This window comes from Macrosteles quadrilineatus, unplaced genomic scaffold (genome assembly GCF_028750875.1).
Source record: "Macrosteles quadrilineatus isolate MER2022 unplaced genomic scaffold, UCM_ALF_1.0 Scaffold_64__1_contigs__length_664444, whole genome shotgun sequence".
In the NCBI taxonomy this organism is placed as follows: domain Eukaryota; kingdom Metazoa; phylum Arthropoda; class Insecta; order Hemiptera; family Cicadellidae; genus Macrosteles; species Macrosteles quadrilineatus.
Window position 1 is genome coordinate 377,697 of NW_026542657.1, and position 27,381 is coordinate 405,077.

The 27,381-nt window shown below is 33.9% G+C and overlaps 2 protein-coding genes across 3 annotated transcripts in view; one reads left to right on the forward strand and one right to left on the reverse strand.

The window, feature by feature from the left end:
• LOC128981966 (TBC1 domain family member 14-like) overlaps window positions 1–9,441 on the forward strand; it is a 95,757-nt gene extending 86,316 nt beyond the window's left edge. Inside the window, exon 9 of the mRNA XM_054400986.1 lies at window positions 8,813–9,441. Coding sequence (XP_054256961.1) covers window positions 8,813–9,021 — 209 coding nt within the window. The 3' untranslated portion in view covers window positions 9,022–9,441. The remainder of the gene's footprint in view (window positions 1–8,812) is intronic.
• LOC128981965 (zinc finger protein 37-like) overlaps window positions 1–27,381 on the reverse strand; it is a 188,792-nt gene that overhangs the window by 23,252 nt on the left and 138,159 nt on the right. The window lies entirely within an intron of this gene.

Sequence of the window (27,381 nt, forward strand, 5' to 3'; positions counted from 1 at the left end):
TGTATTGCTTGTAAACGACCATAATTTAATTATGTATTCAATGTATGTTAATTTTTTGCTACAATACAAAAACTATTTATTTTCTTAATTAAAAAAGACTTTGAAAACTTCTTTATTACAGTTAGGAAGATTACAAAACTCACAGCATTTTTTAGGTTATGCCTTCAACTTAAAGTTAATATCTATATATATAATTCCGTAAGTCAAATTTTTGTAAAGAAATTGTGAGCGACTGGATGGCCGTAGAAGGATGGGAGGGGTCTTATTTTAAAGGTCTTGACGTGAATTTTGAGGGAAAACTATTCATTTTTCTTATTTTTTTACCATAAATTCGCAACAGAATAAAACTTTTCCCATTAAAACAACATGGGGTTTAATTTGAAATTAAAACAGCTGTGCCACAGATTTGAAAACAGTGATCAATACACGCATTTGGTTTACTTTTAGCCAGTCAACTATGAAATGTATACTATAATAAAACTGAAATATTGAAGATTAGTCGGAAAAACGTCTGCATTCTTTGTTTATATTTAAATCATATACTCAAGTTTCATTTTTTCATGCTTTTACGTTATTGTCGTGTTAAAGGAATAAACGACATAGAATAAATATTCTGTATAAATAATCAAAGAGTCTAAATTAAATCTAACTTCTGTTTTGTTTTTATTTTTAAATCATATGTTCAAGTTTATTTTAAATGATGTTGTTTTCTTTATATTTCTACACATTTTAAGGTTAAGGTTGTGTGAATATATACAACTAAAATAACCTATAAATGTTATTGGTTCTAAAATGGTGTATTTGCATTCCTTCGTAAGTAAATTTTTTTAGTGCAGTGAATATACAACGTAGAGTAGTCATATTCGATCATACTTTTATAAAATCACCAGGGATTCAAGATGTTTTGGTATGTAGGCTGCTGGATATATATTCTTTTCATTATAAGTACTGTAATTAATATGAACGCCAGGGGAATACCACAAAGGTGGGGAACTGTTCATAGGAATGACAGTGCGCGTAGGAGAGCAAGAGTAGATAATGACAAACTTAATCAAGATATGTTACAACCCCTTTTTAGGAGACCCATGGTAGACGAGAGAAATGTAAATATTCATGATGCAGGATTACTGGACCAAGAGTGCATTCAATGTAGTGCTCTTCATTTTAGAGAAGAACTAACGAATAATCATTTTATGACATGTTGCCATAACGGACTTATTAACCTTCCTCAGTCAAAAACTAATGTAGAACTTAAAAGTTTGTTTGAAGAGAGCCCACAACTGTATAAATTCATTCGACAATGCAACAGTGCGATGGCTTTTGCTTATTTTTCAGCCAGTAAGAAAGATATTCCAGGAAAAGGACCATACTGTTTCAAAATTCAAGGACAGATTTATCGTTCAATCTCAGATTTGCTGCCTCAACATGATGAAGACCCCGTGTATGGCCAATTGTACATTATTGACACATCAACAGCAACAGAAATTCGTCAAAGGCGTTGAGAAAATAGTGACTTAAAACCTGAAATATTGTCAAAACTAGCTGAAATTCTATTAGAAAATCCATTTGCACAAATTTACAAAAGAGCTTCGGAAGAAATGGTTGTACAAGGTGACAGTGAATTAGAACTTAGGTTTGTAGACAGGATAAATATGGATCGTCGTAGGTATAATAAGCCTACTGCAGATGAAATTGCAGGCGTCTTCAATTCATCTGAAGGCGAACCTCCAATGAATTTTTAAAATTCCAAACAGGGAAGCTTTTATTTATCCTCATTAACCACAAGACCAAAGCTACCTTAGTAAACCAGTATTTATTCACAAACAATGATATGTTTGCTGCCTTTTCATGTTAAACCACTGGAGTGATTCAAATTATTTATTGAAAATGACATCAACAAAAGCAAACAAAGAAGAACAACAAACTGGTTTTTACACAAAAGATATGGTGTAGGGATGCCTATTCTGACACATAGATAATGTTATTCTGAGTTTGTTTAAATACCGGTATTGCAAAAAGTTGTTTTACATTTGAGCTTTTTAGGGACTTATGTCCCTACAAGCCACTAGTTAACTTTATTTGTGCAATTTTTGTTTGTTGAAAATTGAATCAGTTTACAAAACAATAACAAATATTTGTTTATTTACAACGAAAAACTCCTCAAAAAGATATTAAACATTACTTTCGCATAGTAAACATTCCTAATCTGTAGTAAACAATGTCGGTCTAATGATGAATTTTCTTAGATGATAAACATGTAACGAAAACCAGTCATTTCACAGTAGAGCTGCAAAATACAGTAGTATATTACGTTACTAGTACTGAAAATAGGTGTTTACTGGACGAGTGTGGTCATTCCTGTGCGAGACGAAGTCGAGTGTGGGATTACCATACGAGTCCGGTAAACACATTTTGGACGTGTGATGTATGATATTTTACGCCATACTACTCTAAGCTAACTTAAAAAGGTGAGTGAGCGTAGCGAACAAACTTCAACCAGGACGTGATTGAGCCATGCAAAGGAGCTAATCTTGAAAATTGTTCTGTATGTAATTAGAACAAATAATAAATGTATTTGTTAAAGTACAATTTTAACCAACTTTATTCAACACAACTTAAAAACAAAGTGAACAAGTAAACATTATAACCAGCTGATAATAGTTATAGAATAAATAAGCAATAAGTAAAGGTAGACATTTAGGATGTAACACCTCCCCTTCTTAGTGAGTTTCATAAGTTAAGTCTATCGACGGGTTTATGTGTCCGTTTTGATCGTCTCACTGTCATAGCGGAAGCTGGTGCCACTGGAACATCTGATATGTTGTTACTGGTCTCTGGATCATCTGGTATGTTGGGATCATTGGTCTCTGGATCAATGTTGTGATAATTTGTTACATGGTCTTCGGTGGGTTCCTCTCTGACTTCTCCAAAATTTGTTGGTATGAATACTTGATTTTGCTCATTCCTTAATGAAAACTCACACAAGTCCCGCCCTGAGCGTCTAATTTGGTCTTGATGTCGTCTGATTGGGCCACTGCTTGTGGTTATTTCATAATTTCTTGGTCCTTCTTTTTTGTTGATCTTTCCGAACCCCCATTTGTTGCAGGTTCCATAGAGGCGGTAGGCGACAGGGTCTTGGGCTTTAAAGGACTTTTGCCTGTCACGGTCTTGAGCTTTAAAGGACTTTTGCCTGTCACAGTCTGGGTCAAACTTTCGGTTCATTTTTTGTGACAAATCAGGATACAATAAGTCTAGTCTTGATCGAATTTGACGTCCAATGAAGAGATGTGAAGGAGATTGTCCTGTAGTACTATGTGGAGCTCTTCGATAGGCCATTAAATATCTCTGTAATTTTATTTCGATAGAGCCTTCCTCAAAGTGCATTGCTCTGATGGTATCTTTCAAGTCTTGCACATAGCGTTCTACTTGACCAACACACACACACACAATGTAGACTGAATGAATGTTAATGAATGTTAATGTGACTGAATGTTAATGAAATTTTTGAGGCATGTAGCAGGATGGTAAGGTGCTGATCTCTTGTGTCTAATTCCGTTTGATTTAAGAAATTTTTCAAACTCTAATGAAACAAATTGCCTTCCGTTGTCAGACACTAATATGTCAGGGATTCCAAAGGAGCCGAAGAATTTACGCAAAGCCTCAATGGTTTTATGTGAATTTATAGTTGTAAGTGTTACAATTTCTGGCCATTTACTGTAGGCATCCACAATTAGGAGAAAATAATGGCCATAAAATGGTCCAGCAAAATCAACATGAATTCTTTGCATAGGCCTTGAAGGATATTCCCAATGGTGAACTGGTGCTTTGGGTGATTCATGCTGTACTCGTTGACATCCCAAACAATTTAAGGTCATATTCTCAATGTCTGCATCAATTTTAGGCCACCAAACATACAAACGAGCTAGTCCCTTCATGCGAACTACACCCACATGAGCCTCATGAAGTTCTTTCAAAATTCTTGCACGAAGTTGTTTGGGAATCACCACACGATTCCCTTTTAATAAGCATCCAAGCTGAATTGACCATTCTTGTTCGTTAGAAGACATCGGGTGATGGATTGGCTCCCCTCTGATTAGTGATTGATAAATATCTCTAAGATCTGGATCAGATTGTGTATTTTTTGCTATTTCTTCAGCTGTGACAGGTAAAGTATAGATTTGTTCTATTTCATGAACATCGGCTGAGTCAATAACAGCAGCTTCTTCAACATTTTTAGGGAGTCTTGAAAGTGCATCAGCATTAACATTGTCTTTGGTTGATTTATACTTTATGTCAAATGAAAATGCCTAAAGGAATATAGCATAATGTTGTAGTCTTGTTGCTGCCATAAATGGTATTCCATTTTTCGGTCCAAATATTGATACCAGGGGTTTGTGGTCTGTAACTAGGGTGAAATGACGTCCATAAAGGTATTGGTAAAAGTGTTTAACTCCAAAATAAATTGCCAGGGCTTCTTTTTGTATGACACTGTACTGTTTTTGTGTTTGTGATAGTGTTTTGGAAGCAAATGCAACAGGTCTTTCGTTTCCATCCGGAAACACATGAGAAAGAATTGCCGAAATTCCAGATTGACTAGCATCTGTTGCTAGAATGAGTGGTAAGTGTGGGTCAAAATGGCATAGTATATTCTCTGACATCATTTCCTCCTTCACCAATTGAAAATCTCGTTCACATTCTTCAGTCCAATTAAAAGGTACATTAGCTCTTGTGAGATTAATAATGGCTTGCATCTTTTCACTTAAGTTTGGAATAAACTTTCGATAGTAACTTATCAACCCAAGGATTTGTCTAACTTCTTTCACATTACTTGGTCTCTTCAGGTTTCTTATTGCTTCAGTAATATGTTTACTTTTACTTATTCCCTTTGACGAGACACGGTAACCAAGAAAGTCAATCTCTGGTACAAGGAATTGAGATTTAGAAACATTAATGTGTAAATTGTTGTCTTTGAACCGATTTAATACAGCACGGAGTCTTTTCAAATGTTCTTCCTCACTGTGGGCTGTTATTTTGACATCGTCAAAGAAAACATCAACACCATCAATACCTTGTAGAATATTTTCCATTGCTGATTGCCAAATAGCAGGTGCACTTGCAATTCCGAATGGTAGACGATTTACTCGATATAGACCTTTGTGTGTATTAATTGTGAGCAATTCTCTGTATTCTTCTTTTACTGGCATGTGTAGGTAAGCTTCGGATATATCAATCTTTGTAAATTTAGTCGAATTACCCATTCTAGCCAAAATATCATGAATGCGGGGCATGTTGTGTTCTGGTATTACCAAATGGGGATTGAGGGTTACTTTGTAGTCTCCACACAGTCTGATATTCCCATTTGCCTTCATAATCGGTACAACTGGAGTAGCCCAAGAACTCTGATTCACCTTTGTAATTATACCTTCTTTTTCTAGGCTGTCGATTTCTGCACTAACTTTTGGTAACAAAGCATAAGGTAGTGGTCTAGCTTTTTTTAAAACTGGTGTAGTGTCAGGCTTTAAGTTAAGAAGTGCTTCTCCCCCTTTGAAACTTCCAACTCTTGGTTCAAATATGGATTTAAATTCCATTAAAATATCGTGTACTTTGGGATTTGAGTGTTTAACTCTATTCAAGTCAGCTCCGTGAACGTTATTTATGTCTGACCAATTTATTTTAATCGATCTCAGCCATTCCCTACCAAATATCGTATCTCTATTACCATCGACTATATACAATGGAAGATATTTGGTTTGGTTACCGTAACCAACCTGAACAATGGTTTTACCCAATGGAACAAATTCATGTTTGTTGAAATCTCTTAAGATTATGTCTGGATTCATTAAAGGTCTGTGTTTTGGAAAAAACTTAGAAAAGTTACTTTTTGACATCAAAGATACCCCTGCTCCTGTATCTAGTTCAAACGGAATAGTTTTCCCATTTATTTTTATGTTTAACATAATTTTCCTAAATTTATCTTCTGAGGTATTCATAGAACAAATGTCAATAACATTAGTTTCCTTATAGAGGGATCTACCAGAATTGTTCATATTTTGTCGTAGTAATATTTCACTTTGATCTTCGAACAAGTCTGTTATTTGTTTTACATTTCTTGAGGTAGTGTTAAATGTGGTCTTATTTTGTCTTTGCAATTTGATAGGTGCATTAGGATTCCTAAAACAAATCTTTGCTAGATGCCCTATTTTTTTACAGAAGTTACATGTTGTATTTTTGTGTTTGCATTCAGATATGTATTCATGTAACTCTCCACAACGGTAACATTGTTTAAGATTGGTACTGTTTTTAGGTTTTTGAAAACTTTTCTGTTGTACAACATTTAAGTTAACCGGCAATTCATTGTTTTCATGATTGAATTTTGATTGGATTGTTATTGAATCGTTTTGAGCCTTTTCAATTACTTGAGCCATGTCTACAGCTTTTTCAAAACTCAAATCACTGTCACTTAGAGTAATTAACCTTGTCTGTATTTTTTCATCCCTTAGACCGAGTATGAATTGGTTTCTCAGGGCTTTTGACAGAAATGTGCCGAAATTACAATATCTAGACAACTTTCTAAGATCCAATGAAAATTCAGAAACGTTTTCTCCTTCATATTGGTGTCTACAATGAAATTTGAATGTCTCTGATACTTCATTTGGTTTCGGTGTAAAATGTGAATTTAGAGTTTGAACTAATTCAGCATAGGATTTAGTTATAGGTGATACAGGATGCAATATATCCCTAAGTTTACTGTAAGTGTCTGATCCAATACAGTGAAGTAACGTAATTTTCTTTTTATCTTCCGAAATGTTGTTATAAATGAATGATATCTCTAGTCTTTCCATATACATTTCCAATGTTTCATATCTTTCATTAAAGGGTCCAATCAATGCTGAGTTAATCATTTGAATGTTTTGAGAGGTGTTTGAATTACTTGTACTCACCTCCATCGTCGCCAAATTGTTCTGTATGTAATTAGAACAAATAATAAATGTATTTGTTAAAGTACAATTTTAACCAACTTTATTCAACACAACTTAACCCTTTGAGTGCCAACGTCCGGGGAACCGGACGTTTTTAAAACGAGCCAAAAGTGCCAACGTCCGGCCGACCGGACGTTTTTAGAACGAGCCAAAAGTGCCAACGTCCGGCTGACCGGACGTTTCGTAATGATCGAACAGCTGTCATAACAACCGAATAAATACTCGGATTCTTTTAACCCATATATTAACATTGAGTCGAAAGTTGCTAGATGCGATACATCGATTTTCGTTGGTCGAAATATCGAAAATTCGATTTTTACGAAATTTTAACCTAAAAATCGCCAGATCGCGCTCGGCATTTTTAGCGCGACCTTCGGGAAAAATCATCGGCATTTTTTGAGCGTTACTTTTATTTCTCGCCTGGCACTCTAAGGGTTAAAAACAAAGTGAACAAGTAAACATTATAACCAGCTGATAATAGTTATAGAATAAATAAGCAATAAGTAAAGGTAGACATTTAGGATGTAACAAAAATGAATGAGCATTGACATAAATCCACATTAGGACAGGACGACGTCTGAGGGGCCAGCTAGTCTATATATATAAATCCAATGTATGTTTGTTTGTTTGTTTGTCCTTTATGGACTCGGAAACCGCTCGACAGATTGTAATGAAACTTTCAGGCATTATTCAAGGATGGTTTGTGTGAAGTTTGGTGCAGATCCGTCAAAAGGGCTCAACCCCAGTGGCTCTGGAGTTTCCCATGTTAACCTTATGAGTACTCATATTTAAATGGAATTAAAGAATCTTGGTTCAACTAAACAATTTGATTCTGTGATGTTCAATAGCATAAAAATGTTAATAGGTTTACCAACAGGGTGCAGCAGTACTATTTTTTAAATTTATGACAACAGCTAATTTGCAACCAAAAGGTGAATAAGCTAAAAACATTAGGACAGGACAACGTCTGTCGGGCCAGCTAGTTGCCAAATAAAATCAGCTGGTTGGTGTCCGGTAAAAACTCATTACAGTACATTAACACGAGAATTCTTCGAGAACACGAAGAGATTTCTTGTGCGTGCTATCATTCTAAGTCATAATATGTTATTTAACTATAATTAAATAACTGAGCCAAGCCACACCTATATCACAGCCATTTTGATGATCTAAATTTAGTAATGCATTCTACCAATTAAACTAATAAATAAGAATAAGCTAAAAACTCCTTTTGCGCCTTATGGGCCCGAAAGGTACTAATAACTCAGTTTACATAATGGAATATTTAATTGACGATAGAATCCCTAACCCCTTAGTCCCCCCCCCCCGTACTGAAAAGAATTAGAACATGATATTTAAATAACTAATGATTTAGCTTAATACTATAACTTATCAATTTCATCCCGTTCCTCGTCGATGTGAACACTCCGGGGACTCCAGGCAACGACTGACCTCCTTCTACCCCTTCCCTACTCCCTCCAGTGTTCGCGACTAAAGCGGATTGAACCGGTTGATAGCAGCTCTGCTGTGACGCGAGCGTCACAGTAGTACAAAATGAAACCCCATTTGATTAATCCGGCGGCAGACAGCTGTTTTCTGGACTAAATCCTTGTGTGGGAAGCTCTTTAAAATAGAGTAGTGTGGCGTAAAATACATTTCATCAAACAAAAAGATTTTAACAAAAAAAAGTTTTTTTTCACCCTCGCTCATTTTAATTGTTTGGTTATGGCTACCAGGTTTTCTTATTAAAACAACTAGAATTTGATTTTTCCTCATTTTGTGTTTAAAGAAGAAGAAGGAGCTAGTTGTTGTCATGACTAATTTGTATGTTGTAGGTGTACTGCACCTGTGTCAAGATATACTTCTGCAGTTGGATTTTGTACGAGGATCTCAGTTCCTCACTCGGCTACCAGATGATCTTCCTGGGGATCAGCTGTTCAAGAGCATCGCCTGCATTAGGATGATAACGGGCAAACTGACATTTCAGGACATTCTTTCCCTCCATTCTCCTGACTTTGACAGCCAAGGAACGTGTCTTTCTTAGGATAAAGTTAAACCTAATTTTTTATTAGATGATATTGACATTATTTTAGAAAATACATATATTTTTATAAAATTAGTTTTAATAGTATGAAATTAATGTTATTATCTGAGAGATGTTATTTTATGATGAATTTCTAGTTTCATGATTGTTATATAACAAATTTTTTGAGCTTTATAATTATTACATTATTACTATCTTTAAGAAGGTATATTTGGCACAGATTAATTAGGTAACCAATTTGGTTCTTTGAAAGTTTTTAAATGTTTTATATTATAGCATTGACGATAGGTAGAGCCAAACATTCCATCCCTATTATACCAGTCAATGAATGAGATGTAGAGTGCATGAGCAGGTAACTAAGCGATCCCTTCAGAAACTTGTTCAGGGGGCTTAGGGTGTTAACATACCAAAAGTCCTGACTCCTAGGTGGTGAGCCAGGGGTGGTGGGGGGGGAAGGGGGGGTATAGTTACGCATTTTGGGGGTTTTTGATTATATCTCGATAAGTATCAACTTTTCATATACTATAATAAAATATAAAATTGAAGAAGTTTTAATGTATTTAAAATATATTTATATTTAAATAAAGATTAAACATTAATAAACTTAGTACCCAAGTAAAATTATTTATTAAAATATTTACTGACTATAGTTTTGGCTCTAAGGCCATTTTCAAAGTAAACAAAAATCTAAATAAAATATGTAAATAAATAAATAACATATGATATTATAAAACCTTTCTAACTTGTAACATAATTTTGTCTTCATTGATTAATTTATATACTATATGATGTGTTGTACTTATTTTCATTAATATTTTCTCAATTTGGCTATTGTTTCATATATTGGATTATTTAATTTTGGAATCATTGTTTTTAAAATATTTGATTTGTTATTTTTGTAGTTCATACAAATATTAATTTCTTCTTTTACATTCAATTTTTCTCTGCCTTTTTCAATTTCTAATATTGTTAAGTTTTCTTCAATATTAGTAAACTTATGTTTGGATTTAAGTAAATGCTCTGCAAAATTCGATTTCATTAATGTTTTGTTCTTCGATTTATATGCCAGTATATGTTCGTTGAATCTAACTGTCTGTTTCCTGATTGCTTTGTTAACACTCAAACATACCCCAATACAATTAAGCTACAGAACAAAAAATAACATTTAAAAAATTATACACAATAAAGCCAACAATCCTACAACAAACAATACAGCAAACATATACAACGCATCTGTTATCTACAAAATTAAATGCTCTGGCTGTGACAACTACTACATTGGACAAACCTATTGAAATTTTAAAGTTTAGATTCAACGAACATATACAGGCATATAAATCGAAGAACAAAATATCAATGAAATCGAATTTTGCAGATCATTTACTAAAATCCAAACATAAGTTTACTAATATTGAAGAAAACTTAACAATATTAGAAATTGAAAAAGACAGAAAAAAAATGAATGTAAAAGAAGAAATTAATATTTGTATGAAATACAAAAATAACAAATCAAATATTTTAAAAACAATGATTCCAAAATTAAATAATCCAATATATGAAACAATAGCAAAATTGAGAAAATATTAATGAAAATAAGTACAACACACATTGTTTGTTGTAGGATTGTTGGCTTTATTGTGTATAATTTTTTAAATGTTATTTTTTGTTCTGTAGCTTAATTGTATTGGGGTATGTTTGAGTGTTAACAAAGCAATCAGGAAACAGACAGTTAGATTCAACGAACATATACTGGCATATAAATCGAAGAACAAAACATTAATGAAATCGAATTTTGCAGATCATTTACTTAAATCCAAACATAAGTTTACTAATATTGAAGAAAACTTAACAATATTAGAAATTGAAAAAGGCAGAGAAAAATTGAATGTAAAAGAAGAAATTAATATTTGTATGAACTACAAAAATAACAAATCAAATATTTTAAAAACAATGATTCCAAAATTAAATAATCCAATATATGAAACAATAGCAAAATTGAGAAAATATTAATGAAAATAAGTACAACACATCATATAGTATATAAATTAATCAATGAAGACAAAATTATGTTACAAGTTAGAAAGGTTTTATAATATATATGTTATTTATTTATTTACATATTTTATTTTGATTTTTGTTTACTTTGAAAATGGCCTTAGAGCCGAAACTATAGTCAGTAAATATTTTAATAAATAATTTTACTCGGGTACTAAGTTTATTAATGTTTAATCTTTATTTATATATAGTAGCCCTATTATTCTATTTTCATATATATATTGATATATATATATGTGTGTGTGTGTGTCCGTTAGCACGATAACTCGAGCAAAAATGATCCGATTTTGATGAAATTTGGTATAAACATTTAAACCTACATTTATTCGAACGAGTTCGCGAACCAGTATGATCGGACTATGGGAACGGGGGTTTACGGGGGGTTTTATGGGGTAAAAATAGGTTTTTCCCATTTTTGACACAAAAAACATCAAATTTAGCAATTTCTTTCTAAACCATTTTGTAGAGCTTAAAAAAACAAATAATTTAGTATATTGAAGCGTTATTATGCGCCTAATGGTTATGGAGAAAATTTAAAAAAAAATGTAAATTTAAAATTCCCATGTTATTCTTATGGAGAACAAGTAAACTGTTGTAGTTTGCTTGTTTATGAACATATTTTGATAAAATTTGGAAAATGTTTTTATTTCTTACTAACTATTAACATAAAAAAACCAGTTTTACCCTTCCTGATGCAGCAAACCTAAGTACTTGTTAAACTAATTCTAAATAGGAAATGAATGTTATATTTTTAAGTAGACATTTTAGTTTAAATCCAATCAGGCTTAAATGGAAATTCGCTTAGTCTGCAGGTTTGCTGCGGCGGGGGTATTTTATAATTCTTAATAAAAAACACCAAAACACAACATTTTTGTTACCTCTCCCTCGCCTAAATTTTGGATCAATTTTTATGATTAAAGTGTCAAATTAGGTACTGGAAATTTTGTCAAGATTTCCAAAATATTCGTTATATTTCCTTTGGGCGGATAGGACTCGTCCCGTTTCGCATACTAATTTACATTTATTTCTGATGGAAGGAGTATTTTATTAAGATATTAATTAAATAAGTAATAACTTGTAATCTGTTTAAACAAAATAAACACATTATACAGACTGTCCCAAAAGTCCCGGACCGGGTTAATATTTTCCAAACGACAACAGATAAATCAATAAGATTTTGCACGTCAACACCACACTTAAAAATCTACTTTTTTAAGGAACTATAAATTTTCTGTCATACCATGGGGACGTCCCGCAAGGAGTCAGAAGGAAATCTTAAATAGAAGCATAGGTTGACATGTACATCAAATTAAAGGTCTTTGCTAGCAGAATATAATGCCGCAAATTCGAACTCAAACGGACAACCGAGTCAAGAATGACAGTAGTTCAAAGATTAATTTAATTTGCATTGCTATTATACGCTTACTCCTCGGGGGGCACAGCCCTAGGAATCGGAAGAAAATTGTTAACGTAAGCATGGGTCGATATGCACATCAAATTAAAGGTCTTCACTAGTAAATTACAATGCCGTAAATTCAAGCTCAAAAGAACGCCTGAGTAAAAAATGGCAGTCGTTCAAAGATTCAAAATGGTGGATTCAAGAAATCTTTGAACGGCTGCCATTTTTTATTCAGTTATCCGTTTGAGTTCAAATTTGCGGCATTATATTCTGCTAGTAAAGGTCTTTAATTTGATGTGCATATCAACCTATGCTTCTATTTAAGATTTCCTTCTGACTCCTTGCGGGACGTCCCCATGGTATGACAGAAAATTCATAGTTCCTTAAAAAAGTAGTTTTTTAGGTGTGGTGTTGATGTGCAAAATCTTATTGATTTATCTGTTGTCGTTTAGAAAATATTAAACCGGTCCGGGACTTTTGGGGCAGTCTGTATACTTTTCTTGTAAAAGATGTAATCTTCTTCAATTTTAGCGAATTTCCCTATAGGGAAGTAGCTATTACCGTAGGTCTCATGGTAAGACTTAAGCCCGGGACCGATTTACTTTTTCATTTTGATGTCCCCAGAGGCCAAAAACACCATTCGTTCAAATTTTTATGTATCTATATACAGGGTGAGTTTTAATTGTCCCCCCCCAACTTTTTTCTACATTTTTTCAAATATCAATCCCAGACCACTTCCAAACATTGTTGGGTAGTAGGAACTTCATTTTGACAAGGTGGTTATTTCCGGCCGCCATCTTGGATCCGCCATATTGGATGCAAAATTTTTTTTTCAAATGTAAAGGTGGGGTTGCGACCCATTATTTCAAACTAGATTTTTACCTTGATTACAATGCCGCAAACTGTTTTTAAAAATCTTGATTCATTCTAAAGTTATGAGGGCTTTTTAAAACTGTATTTTTAGCACATTTTAACATTGTGCATTTAAAATCTAAGACCATAATCTCAAAATAGTGCTAGATAAAGATAAGTATACACTACCAGTAATTGTTGACCTATTTTCATTTGGTTATGACTGATGTATTTTTTTCGGCCGCCATCTTGGATCCGCCATTTTGAAATGTGATAAATTATTTTAAATATGAAGGGGGTGTTGTGACCCATCATTTCGAAATACTTTTTTAAGCTAAACTCAATGCCGCAATCCATTTTTTGTTATCAAGTTTTATTTATGAAATATTGCAATTTTTTTGTAAAAAAGTCAATATTTAAAAATCAAAAAATGAAAATGAAAAAACGGATCATGGATCATCCGCCATTTTCCAAAATGGCGGCCAACTTTGAAATTTCTTATGGAACACCCTGTATTTTATCATGTTTTCGGATAGAACATGCAATTTAAAACCTTTTTTATTCTTAAAATTTATTCTATAAACCCACTTGTTTAGAAGTTACAGCCTATGGAAAAATGACTTCCGGTGTGCATTTTACATCATGTAGCTCCAAAAAAAGTAGGTTTATAGCGAAAATGCGAAGAGAAAATACGTCAAATAAGTCTTAAAGTTGCATCCCATTCCAAAAAGTCCATAAAATTTGTTAAACATATTAGTTCTATTATTTAAAAATGGCGGCCATTTTCCAAAATGGCGGCAAACTTGAAAAGTGGAAAACTGTGTATTTTATGGTCTTAATGGAATGTGGATGCAATTTTAAGACTTATTTGACTTATTTTCTCTTTGCATTTCCGCTAAACCTACTTTTTTTGGAGCTACATGATGTAAAATGTACACCGGCAGTCATTTTTCCATAGGCTGTAGCTCCTAAACGAGTGGGTTTATCGAAAAAATTGCAAGAATAAAAAAGTTTTTAAATTGCATGTTCTATCCGAAAACATGATAAAATACAGGGTGTTCCATAAGAAATTTCAAAGTTGGCCGCCATTTTGGAAAATGGCGGCTGAATTTTTAAACACTAAAATCATATTTTTAACTGCCACAAAAAATAAAGGAATGTCCCCCATTTAAAGTTTTCTCTAGTTCTTACCGTTTCCGATATCCCAATGGTGGCCTCCTTGAGTTGATCACCCTGTATATACAGGGTGATTGATATAAGTGTGCCAGCCGTTTTATTCGAAAACTATAAGAGATATCAAAAAAAGTTAAATGGTAAGTGCCTTGGATTTTTTATTTAAAAAATTGTAGTCAAGTCAAACAAATTATTTTAGCCGCCATTTTTCCAATATGGCCACCAGCTTTGATTTTTCTTATGGAACATCCTGTATTTTATTATGTATTCTAGTAGAACATGTGATTTTAAGACGAAATTATTCTTGTGATTTTTTTCATAAACCTAACCGTTTCAAAGATAATAATGGTTAAAGTTTTGAAATGTTTGCATGAGAAAGAGTTTCGATACAGGCCTAAGGCCCCTCGCCCACTATACGATTTCGGTCGTACGACACTGTGTCGGAACGACAACATTTCAACAGTGAACCATTGGATCTTATGAGAGCTTGCCCACTGTACGATAATCTCACGACTACGATAAACTGTCGTGAAGCAGTCGTCCACTGCCACTGTGATACACGACTGTCGTACGACTGTATAACTCGCAGTGGCGTGTATGATCAAATGGGCGCTCGCCCACTATACGATTTTTATCGTATGTCGTGCGTGCGTTCCACCCAAGTCCTCCTAGTCCTAGTTCGCGCTGAGCCTTCTCGCTGTTCACTTCGCATGACTTTCGCTAATTTAAGTTTTGTCATTTAAAATGGTGTTTTCGTCTTTTTAAATCGTTTTTTTGTATAATTTTGATCATGCATATATTTTTTACAATTAATTCATACTTGTTTATTATAATGTTTGATATCGCTTAGTTTTTGTCTATTTCAGCCAACATTTTGCGTGATGTGGATCATGTCTGTATTCCTGACAGTTCGTTCATATTTTTTCTTCATACTATTTTAATGTAGGTACTGTATTACTTATAAGTAAATGTAAAAAAAATTAATAAAACAATGCGACTTTTATTATTCCTTAATTTTTGTATAACCATTGTTGTTAATTATGTTGTGTTAAATAGTTTGTCTAAAATACCTAAGTATTACTTTTTGCAGATTATATTTTTAAACAAATAATATTAATATTTAAAAACAATACAAAACATGTTCGAACATACAAACCTTGGATAAGACCATCCCAAAACCTATGAAAGTTATATAACAAACATTAGTAAAGTTAAAAACTTGTTAAATGGCACGGACTCGTATAATTTTAAAATCTCTTTAAACAGGAAAATTACCTTAACATTAACCTACATTAACTTAAGAAATAATCCACACATAAAAAATAATTACTTTTTTAATGATGTAGCCCCACATTGACCACTTCCAACAAAACGTATCAAATATATAATATAATCTTTCTAACCTCAACGTAATAGCTAGACTTTCTTTAGAAGTGATGCAGTTCCTCAGTTTAGTATTTCAGTAGGCAATTGTAGCTTTTATTTTCTGGTGTAATTCATCAAAGGACGCAGCAGACATTCTGAAGTAGTTGAAAAACTTGTTATCATCACGCCGAAGTTCATAAAAAAGAGTTTGAAATGATCCTGTGTGTTCCCTACTTTGATTAATAGGGTGAATCCAATACTTCCGCTTAACCATACGACGCTTAATTCTGCGAAATAGTAGCCACAAAGCAACAACACGTAAAGGATCCATTGTTTGACAAAAAAAAACCATTGTTAAGATATTGCGCAACACACTCACTCCTCCATGGCTACCGAGCAACTGGTCATTTATCCGATAAAGTGTCGTACAGTGGGCGAGGACCACACATACGATAAGAATATCGTACGACACAGTGTCGTACGACTTAAATCGTATAGTGGGCAAGAGGCCAAGCAAGCATGCCAGCTGTTTTATTCGAAAACCATTCAAAATTTCACAACTTAAACCATTATTATCTTTGAAACGGTTAGGTTTATGAAAAAAATCACAAGAATAAAATTGTCTTAAAATTACATTTTCTACCAGAATACATCATAAAATACAGGGTGTTCTATAAGAAAAATCAAAGTTGGCGGCCATATTGGAAAAATGGCGGCTAAAATAATTTTTTCGACTTAACTAAAATTTTTTAAATAAAAAGTCCAAGGCACTTACTATTTAACTTTTTTTAATATCTCTTATGGTTTTCGAATAAAACGGCTGGCACACTTATATCACAGTGATTTTATATGATTTTATATGATTTTATATCGTATATATACAGGGTGAATAAAAAGTCAAGACCCCCCCATCTAATATTTTTCCAAGTAAATATACAGAGATATGCTTTTGGGGGTCGTGCAATCTTAGCAGGAAGTTTCTTTTTATGATTTTGAAATTTTTGAGTGTCCCCCCAAAAGGGGAGATTTGGGGGGTAACTCAAATATTTTAAATGTAAACCCCCTTCAAGTGACACCTCATTTTAAAGTGTTTACAAAAACTTAAAGAATGGTGAAAACTAGAGGTCGCTATCTCTTCTCTGACCAAAATGGTAGCCCGTCAAATGTTGTGGAAAATCAATGGTAAAATTGGTTCGTAATTGTAATATTGGCTACCATTTTAGATAGAGAAGAGATAGTGAACTCTGGTTTTCACCATTCTTTAAGTTTTTGTAAACACTTCAAAATGAGGTGTCACTAAATGGGGGTTAACGTATAAAATCTTTGAGTGTCCCCCCAAAAGGGGGGATTGGGTGGGCAACTAAAAACTTTTTAATGTAAAACCCCATCAAGTGACACCTCATTTTGAAGTGTTTAAAAAAACTTAAAGAATGGTGAAAATCAAGAGTTCACTATCTCTTCTCTATCCAAAATGGTAGCCAATATTACAATTACGAACCAATTTTACCATTGATTTTCCACAACCTTTGACGGGCTACCATTTTGGACAGAGAAGAGATAGCGACCTCTAGTTTTCACCATTCCTTAAGTTTTTGTAAACACTTTAAAATGAGGTGTCACTTGAAGGGGGTTTAGATTTAAAATATTTGAGTTACCCCCCAAATCCCCTCTTTTTGGGGAAGACTCAAAAATTTCAAAATCATAAAATGAAACTTCCTGCTAAGATTGCCCGACCCCTAAAAGGATATCTCTGTATATTTACTTGGAAAAATATTAGATGGGGGGGGTCTTGACTTTTTATTCACCCTGTATGTGTTCATCCGCATGATAACTTGAGTAATTTTTGTCCGATTTTGATAAAATTTGGTTTGAAGGTGTAAGACGGGATAAAATTGAATGAGTTCGCGAACCAGCATGATCGGACTATGGGAACGGGGGTTTATGGGGGGTTTTATGGGGTAAAAATAGGTTTTTCCCATTTTTGACCCTAAAAACAAAAAAATTCACAATTTATTTTTATACCATTTTGTAGAGCTTAAAAAAACAAATAATTTAGTATATTGAAGCGTTATTATGCGCCTAATGGAGAAAATTCAAAAAAATAGTAATTTTAAAATTCCCATGTTATTCTTATGGAGAATAAGTCAACTGTGGTAGTTTGCTTGTTTATGAACATATTTTGATCAAATTTGGAAAATACATTAATTTCTTACTAAACCACAGTACCTTTTAATATTTTACATTTAAAAAAAACTGTCTTCTCCCGGTTGCAGCAAACCTAAATACTCATTAAACTAATTCTGTTAAAATAGGGAATAAATGTGATATTAAGGGGTCTGCGGTACAGAAAATTTAAGGTCGGTACGGTTCGGTACGGTACAATATTTTGTACCTCGGTTCTCGGTACAAAATCGGTACGGTACGCGGCTACCCGTATTTTTGCGGTTTTCTTCTCAGATCTGTATTTGAACCATTATTTTTAATTTTAATACATTGACATTACTATGAAAATGGATAGTATCCTACATTCATGGTTTTCTAACAACAATTACTGTACCACACATTATGAATCCAACCAAAACCAAAATCCAAGGTAAAACCTTTTACTCCTACGAGGATTGTGTCAAGAAAAATCACAGTTAAGGTAAAGGCTTTACCTATTTTACTCTGAGATACTTTGAATAGCCATGATAAAAATTATTTCCAACCAATACAATGTCTAGTTGTTTTTTAAACTTTTAAAAACCTATAAATGCATTCAGTACAAAATCAGTGTAGTTGACAGCTATTCACATTCAACAGATGACACTGAAAAACTGGATGTTATGATGAAGTAATGGCAAATAGCATCTTTTTTATCAGCTTGAAAACTAATTATAAGATGGATACATCTTTTGCAAAGTTTTTTTCTTACACTAAAATTTGGATTACCACAGAGTAATATTATTGTCTTTTCATTTACAAAGTTAACATCCACACATATCAATCATTAATTCATTAACTCAGACTCAATCCAATTTTCTTAGTATATTTTACGGATCTTCCAAAGAGTCAAAAGACCCAGGCCTAGACCTAATTATTTAGGGTGGCCTATATAAATTGAGTAGGTTACAATGAGGGTAGCAAAATCACTATCATAATTCTAGTTCATAAGATTTAGATTGCATAAAGTACCTTCAACAAAATACAAAAATCTAAGAAACAAAAAACATTTCAACCTTAACAGCCACATCCAAAAATATAAGACAAGATACAGAACATGCAATGACATTAATTTAAGACCGAGTAGGCTTGCATAACGGAAAAAATATGCAAACAACAACTACTACGCTTGTGGTTTCATCAATAGAAAGATAAATTATCTATAACAAATATCTTAACTTATAAAATAAGATTGTAGATTAGTAACGACTTTAATATGAAGCCATAAACAGTTTTATGGCAGAAGGCAATGGCCAGCGGCAAATTGAAAATTCACGAAAATACTGACTGAGTTAGAGATAACATTTACAGTCATCATAAAACTATTATTTTTATGATAAAATAGAATTGGGAAAGTCGTAAAGGAATAAAAGTGATAAAACTCAACAGTTCTTGGAAGTACTTGAATACGTGATAAAATGTTAATGGATTTGGGACTGCTAATGGGTTTTTTATTGCATCACCACCCTAGTAATAAATTATGAAGATGTAAACAAACATCTGATAAGACTTTTATGTGCTCAGAACCAACCACCGTTGACTATGATAAGTAATTTATTACTATAATAGGCTGTACCGAACCGAATTTGTACCAAAACCGATGACCGCAGACCCCTAGTGATATTTTTAAGGAGACATTTTAGTTTAAATCCAATCAGGCAGATGGAAATTCGCTAAGTCTGCAGGTTTGCTGCGGCGGGGGTATTATAATTTAATCAATAAGTATAAAAGAGGATGTTTGTATATATATATATATATATATATATATTTGTTTGGCAGTGATAAACTCAGACACCGCTGAACCGATTGCCACGAAACTTGGTACATACGTGTAGAATTTCATGGAATAGGTTTATACACCATCAATTTCGTGATCCGTCCAATCGGCTCCGCCCCAGTGGCTCTGGAGTTTCCCATGTTAACCTTATGAGAAATGGAATTAATGAATCTTAACAGCTGTTTCAATTAAACAAGTTGGTTCTGTTCTATGATGTTCAATAGCATTAAAGTTACAAGGATTACCAGCAGGGTGCAGCACTATTATTTCTTTTACATTTATGACAACAGCTAATTTGCAACCAAAAGGTGAGTGAGCGTAGCGAACGAACTTCAACCTGGAGGCGAGTTAGTGTAGCGAACGAACTTCAACCAGGACGTGATTGATCGCCATGCGAACGAGATCATCTTGAAAATTAAGAAGTTAAACGGGGTTCAAAGCCCGCGGGTTACAGGTAGTATAGTAGGCTATACAAACATTTGATAGTTTTCGAGATATAAAAAAAAACCCAAAATGCGTACCTATACCACCCCCTTTCCCCCTCCACCCCCTGGCTCACCTCCTAGGAGTCAGGACTTTTGGTATGTTAACACCCTAAGCCCCCTGAACAAGTCTCTGAAGGAATCGTTTAGTTACCTGCTCACGCAATCTACACCCACTTTCGGATCATTCATTAACTGGACTATACAGGGTGGTAAAAAAGTCCCAAGACAGTTAAATATTTTTAAAAAATAATGCAGATAGAGCTACAATACTTGGTACAAAGTTACAGGGCATAAAACTCTATTTTAACACATATTCAGTGATCCAATAACTCTTCAGGGGGACGGCCCACAAGGAGTCGGAATAAAATCTTAAATGGAAGCATAGGTCAATATGCACATCAAATTATAGGTCTTTTTTAGTAGAATACAATACCGCAAACCGCACTTCAAAAGGTCGATCCTGCGCAAAATGGCAGATGTTCAACGATTTCTTGAATCTGCCATTTTGAATCTTTGAACGACTGCCATTTTTTACTCAGGCATTCTTTTGATCTTGAATTTACGGCATCGTAATCTACTAGTGAAGACCTTTAATTTGATGTGCATATTGACCTATGCTTCCATTTAAGATTTTCTTCCGACTCCTTGTGTGCCGTCCCCCTGAAGAGTTATTGGATCATTGAATATGTGTTAAAATAGAGTTTTATGCCCTGCAACTTTGTACTAAGTATTGTAGCTCTATCTTCATTATTTTTTAAAATATTTAACTGTCCTGGGACTTTTTTACCACCCTGTATGTTAAAGTTGTAATAATAAGTTTTTTAATAAAAATGAGTTAATTTAAATAGAGTCACCAACACAGTTTGCTGATGTAAATTACTGATTTATGTTGAATAAACCATCTTTTCAACCGAACCAGAATCAAAAGAACTGCTTATTGCAAACTAACATCTTTTCTGTCACTTTATTTAAATAACCACTCAGTATTTGATGAGCTGTGTATTTAAACTGTACGATCACAGTAAGAAACACCCCTGCCGCAGCCAACCTGCAGAATAACAAAAATTCCACTTACCTGGTTGGATTTCCACCAAAATAATCATTTAACATAGTCAGATTTATTTCCTATTTTCAGAATTTTCACAGCGGTAATTGGACCGTTATTGCCCCGCTTTCACTCCTCGTGCATAAACGCAGCCTTAAGTCAAAAAGTGTGGAATTATCGAGATTCTACTGTAGGGGCCTACTTGTTTATGGATATATTTTAATTAAATTTTGCAATTTTGTCTATTTCATAGGTACTAATCTATACAAATTTCAATAAAACACACACACTTATTAAGCCTTTCATGTAGCAGCCTAGATGCTTATAAAAATTCATGTTGTTTAAATAGGAAATAAATCTGAAAATTTTCAGGTAATATTTTAGTAGAAATCCAGCCAGGTAAATGGAAATTTGCCTAGTCTGCATGTTTGCTGCGGCGGGGGTAACTAATTTGAAATATTTTTTATGATATCAGTCTCGTTTTGACAACACACTTTTTGAATTGATTGTTGTGCTGGCAGTGGCAACAACTGCCGGGATATATTATTGCCCAAGAAGGATAAAGTATATTTGCATTTTTGTTTCACAAGAAAATGTCTAATTTGCATAAGAGTGTCATATCTATATAATTAATACGCTACATGAAACTTTGTCGGTTGAACTCCTCCGCCATTTCTTAACCGATTTTATCCATTGACGTCTCATTGGAAAGACCGTGTCGCGTAGATTTGCAAACTGGCCTTACATTTTTGAAAAAGTCCCCTGGGCTCTGCCCCAGTGGCTTTGAAAGTTCCCATGTTATCCTTATGAAGAACATAATTGTTTACATTTTGATCAGCTGTATAATTTAATTGCTGTTATTTATTATTCAATTCAATGAAACGCATTGAGTACATTTATTTACTATTTGAGTTTGTGTAAACATAACCTCCAAGACGGATCGTGTTAGTATGGTTGTATCTTAAATTTGTGTACTGTATTTATCGTTGTTTTGTGTCGCTATGACGGATCGTGTTAGCATGATGGTAACTTAAATTTGTGCATTTATCGTTGTTTTGTGTAGCAATAATTTGTTTATTTGTTGTTTTTTTTCTTTTAAATGCCTCCAACGCGACTACAACGAAACATAGACAGGAGGCGTAATCGTGATAACAAACGCAGCTACAGAACCGGGGCGCGTAATAGACTTAACTCATCACAGTCAGCACCTGACTCTGGACAATCTCAACTATTAGGCTACAAATGCGCCCTAACACTATCCCAAAACGACTTTTCGTTGTCAATTGGCCCTCTATCAATGACCTGTGTTGCCTGTACAGCGAGGCATTTTGAGAAGGAGAAAACCGGATGGATTGCTTTAGGTTTATCAATAACTAAGATAAACATGGTCTGAGTTATACACGGTAATCTTTGAGTTGACTCTTTTAAACTCATTGTAAATATGACTGTTATTCGTTTTGAAATAACTTCTGTAATACTTTGCAATTGCTCGAATTCGAGCAACATGTACACTAGTTAAGGACAATTTCAGAAGCATTGAAACTGCTTGATATTTGTAGAAAATGAAGACGAGCAGTTAACACTTGAAATGCACAAACAACTACTTCTGGCAATGGTTTGAGCTAGTTGAATGTAGAATACTTGCTTGAAAACAATGCTTCTCATAAAATTTTAAATAATGTTAAATGTACAAAATTTAAGAAAACAAACCTCGGTATGGTGACTATTATTTGTGCAATTCTCAAAGCAGGCAATCCTTTAAAAAGTCACATATACCAATCGTATGGATCCATGCAAAATTATTTCTGCCTGAATTGTAAAATCTGGCCAAAATTGAGAAAATGACAATTGGCTAGGTTCAACCAGAATTGTGGGTTCACCAGATGACATTAGCAAGCAAACACAGATAAAATACTGATACAGTACAAATGATATGTATGTAATGTCCACCTCTTTACTTCAATATTCCTTTACTAGCTAGCCTTTACTGAAACTTGTTATAGATAAATAAGTATAGTTCTGAGCAAAACTGATAAGTTAAATTGATGATATAGTTGTATTTTGTATTACTAGTTGCTCTGCCCGTGCTTCGCTACGGGGTGAGAATGTAGAAAAGAATGATTTGGTTTTACTTTAAGATACTATAATATACTATAAGAAACAGTTACAACACACTTACCAGGGAACATATAGGCAAAGGCTCAATCGTACTTATTGATTATTTAAATGAATATCTCTTAATGTATTACAGTACCATCATTTAATATAGTGTATATCATTTAAAATAATGCAAAAGTATAATTCATTGACCACATGGCTCCAAGAAACAATTAATTCTCCTTGTAAACAAATTAAATTAAATAGCAGAACAGCATTTCTGACAACAGCTGGAGTTTCATAACAATGTTTGTTTACCATGTTAATCTTATGGAGAAATACGAAACTTTAAAGGGCCCCAGGGCCTCACTCTCTAATTATTTCCTTATAAAAAAAGTTTCCTGCACAACTTCACGTTACGCTCTTTCCAATGACACCAAAAACATGTCAATCGGTTCAGTAGTTTCGGAGGAGTAATTGTCACAAAAAACCTGCTTGCGTATTAAATAAGTACTAGTGGTCGTCCTGTGGTCGAAACTCGACCAAAAATAATTAATGTACAGACTTCTCTATTTTCTCCCCACACTGTAAATAAAACATGTGATTGGGATTTCTTCCATTTGTTTTGATTTTATGTTTACATTTTGTTGTTATTTCGTCACCATCATGGCAACCCAGTTGGTCCATGTTAATTTTTTAAAGTTTTCAAATTCGTTTTTTGTGCTTATTTTTTAGCCTATTTTAATTTATAAAGGGATTCTGCACATCTACAGGCAAATATCTTTCTAACAGTATGCGTAGATTTTCCCTGCGATGCACACAAGCTGAGAAAAAAGGTTTTAAAGAAACATGCTTGCCTATTAATATATAGATAGATAGATAGATATCTATAGTCGAATTAAAAGTAAAAGAGTACTGGCAGCGGGCACTGCCGAATATAGCCGAAGTGGCTCGGGTGAACTCGCCGCTGTCCGTCCAATCAGGATCGAGCCCTCTACGCGTGGGAGGGGTTAGACTGGCTACAGCATTGCCACGTTTCAGCAACGCTTCCAACATCATTTTCGTACCTTCAATACAAACAGACTCCGTAAAGTGTTGTTGACCATGGTGTTTTATTGTGAGTTTTGAAAATAAACTGTCATCCGGTATTTTTACTGTTGTTAGTTTATCAGTTGTAGTCTGTATAATGGCTGAAAACACTACCCCAGTTATAAAAAAACGAGGTAGACCACGTATTCGTGCGAAAAGTGTTCCGGAATTAGGAACACGTGACGTTTCTTTTATTTACTTTCCGTAAAAGTGTTCCATACACTAAAGTCGGGAAGTAAGGAGTTCCTCTTAGAAGTCAATCTCGGGAGATGGTGTGTAAAGTGAGAGATTATTTTCAACAAGAAAAATTAACAAAGGACCAATACTACCAGTTGAACAGGTTATAAATAGAACTGTGGCAGCGTTACAGGTTTACAAGAACACGGTGGTAAAAGTGTGTAACGAGAAAAAACGAAATGAAGAGAATGGGACTAAGCTAAGAACTCCTAATAAAAAAGTAGCTAAAACAAAAAGAGTGACCGGGCTAGACACATTCCAAAAAGATGCCATCCGCCGACATGTTTACGGCTATTTATCTAGGAAAGAGTATCCTACGGTGAAAAAACTTCACGTAACTCTTGGCCACTGTTTTAAACAGGCTAGGGTTTAAATACAAAAAGTTTGGCAACCGTAAAGTTTTAATGGAGAGAAGTGACATAGTTGCCTGGAGATGCAAATTTCTTTGAGAAATAAAGAACGAAGATTTTGACAAGATAATTTGGCTGGACGAAACTTGGGTGAACGCTGGCCACTGTCAAAAGAAAGGGTGGACTGACGACTCTGTTGAAGGAACTTTCCCTGCCCCTGTTGGAAAAGGAGGAAGAATTATACTTCTTCACGCAGGATGATCTCATGGTTTCATTCCGAATTGTTTATTATTATTCACTTCCAAGAAGACAAATGAATACCATGAAGAAATGAACCATGGTGTGTTTTTGCAGTGGTTTCAAGAATCATTAATACCAAACTTGAGTGGACCATCTATTATCGTCATGGACAATGCCAAGTACCACTCAAAAATAGTTGATAAACCTCCTAATTCTAACTCAAGAAAGGAGGAAATAATTGCGTGGCTAAGAAATCATGATATTTCTGTAACATATGACATGTTGAAAGCAGAATTACTGGAGTTAGTGAAAATTAACAAACCTCCAACACGATATGAAGTTGATGAAATGGCAAAGGAGCATTGCCATTGAGTTCTTCGTTTGCCACCGTACCATTGTCATTTTAACCCAATCGAGTTGATTTGGGCTCAAATAAAAGGCTATGTTGCTATGAACAACAAAAAGTTCACAATTACAGAAGTAGACCACTTAACTAAAGAAGCCATAGAAAATGTTAAAGGGTCTGACTGGAAGAAAGTAGTAGATCATACAAAGAACGTAATATTAGAAACTTGGACGAATGAGGGATTGATGGAAAATGCTGTTGAGCAAATGATAATAAACATCAATGGAGAAGATGATAGCTCGAGTGAAGAAGAGATCTGGAACAGTGACAACGAAGTTGATGGAATTAGTGAGGAAGAGAATCGGAACAATGTAAATGAAGTAGATGGAATTAGTGAAGAAGACAATTGGAACAATGTAAATGAAGTAGATGGAACCGACAGTGACTTTAGTGATGTTCTCCCCTTATCACCGATTGAGGAAAGACTAATAGGCTTTGAGGAATATTAAAGTATTTGTATTACTTATCAAGAATGTTTCCCATAAACTTTGTTATATAATGTAAATAGATTTTGTTTCATCCATGTATTACTTTATAGGCTAACATTAAAATGATTGTTCCACCATTTAATGTATATAATAATTTATCTCCCTAGCTGTAGCTGCAATAATAATAATAATACAGATTTTAAATAATGGTTTTGATGAAGAGGAATACATATATAATTACATTGAGCTAATTAGACTTGATTTAAAGTAACCTCAATTATATCTGTTGTATTTAAAAATATATTTTTTTTAAATATTATAATAGCTGCTTTTAACCCTGCTACACAACAGGGAGAAGGAAAAAATAGTGCTTCACTTAGGGGTGTGCGATGCATCGAAAATGGATCGAAATTTCGATTCGATTCGATTCGATGCATCGAATCGCGATTCGATTCAGTGGTGGTCAAAAACCGATTCGATTCATGAGGGAGTCAGTATCCATATACGAAAAACGCCTGCAGAAAGTCAATGCAATACCCGCAATACAGGAGCGCGTTGCTGTTGCGTTTCCTTTACGAAGGCGTTCTTATTTAATACATTCTTTGCATTAAATATAACTTTAATTGTTTTATATTTTTTTGTTTTGACATTGCAAATGATGAGAGGTTTTGTTTTTTTGTCTTGATGTAAGCAGTGTGAAAAATATTTTACTACTGTAAACCTAGCCAAAACAAGATAGGTTACTCCAAAATCATTTTAAAAATAAGTCTGAAAAATGGTTACTTAATTCTTAACTAGTAAGATTAATGTTATAGACTGATACATTTGGTATTTTTGTTAGGGGTCTTCCGATCCCTGAATGTTCGGGCAAAAGAAAAAAAAGAACAATTTATTTCCAATGAAACACTCTTATATTATTAGTGTTTGCTATTATATCTATTATTACAGAGGAATTAAAATGATCAAATGAGAATTAAAGAATAAGTTGGCTCACGACCTAAAGACACAACAGAGCAATTGCCGCACTGCCACTAGCCAGAGCCAGTCTACTGACAAGAGTGACAAGACAAAAGCCGTGACGCAACACTAACAGTGCAAAGAAAACAAAGTCAAAAGAATAGAAAGACTATTTATCCAGACATACTAGTTTAATCATTATT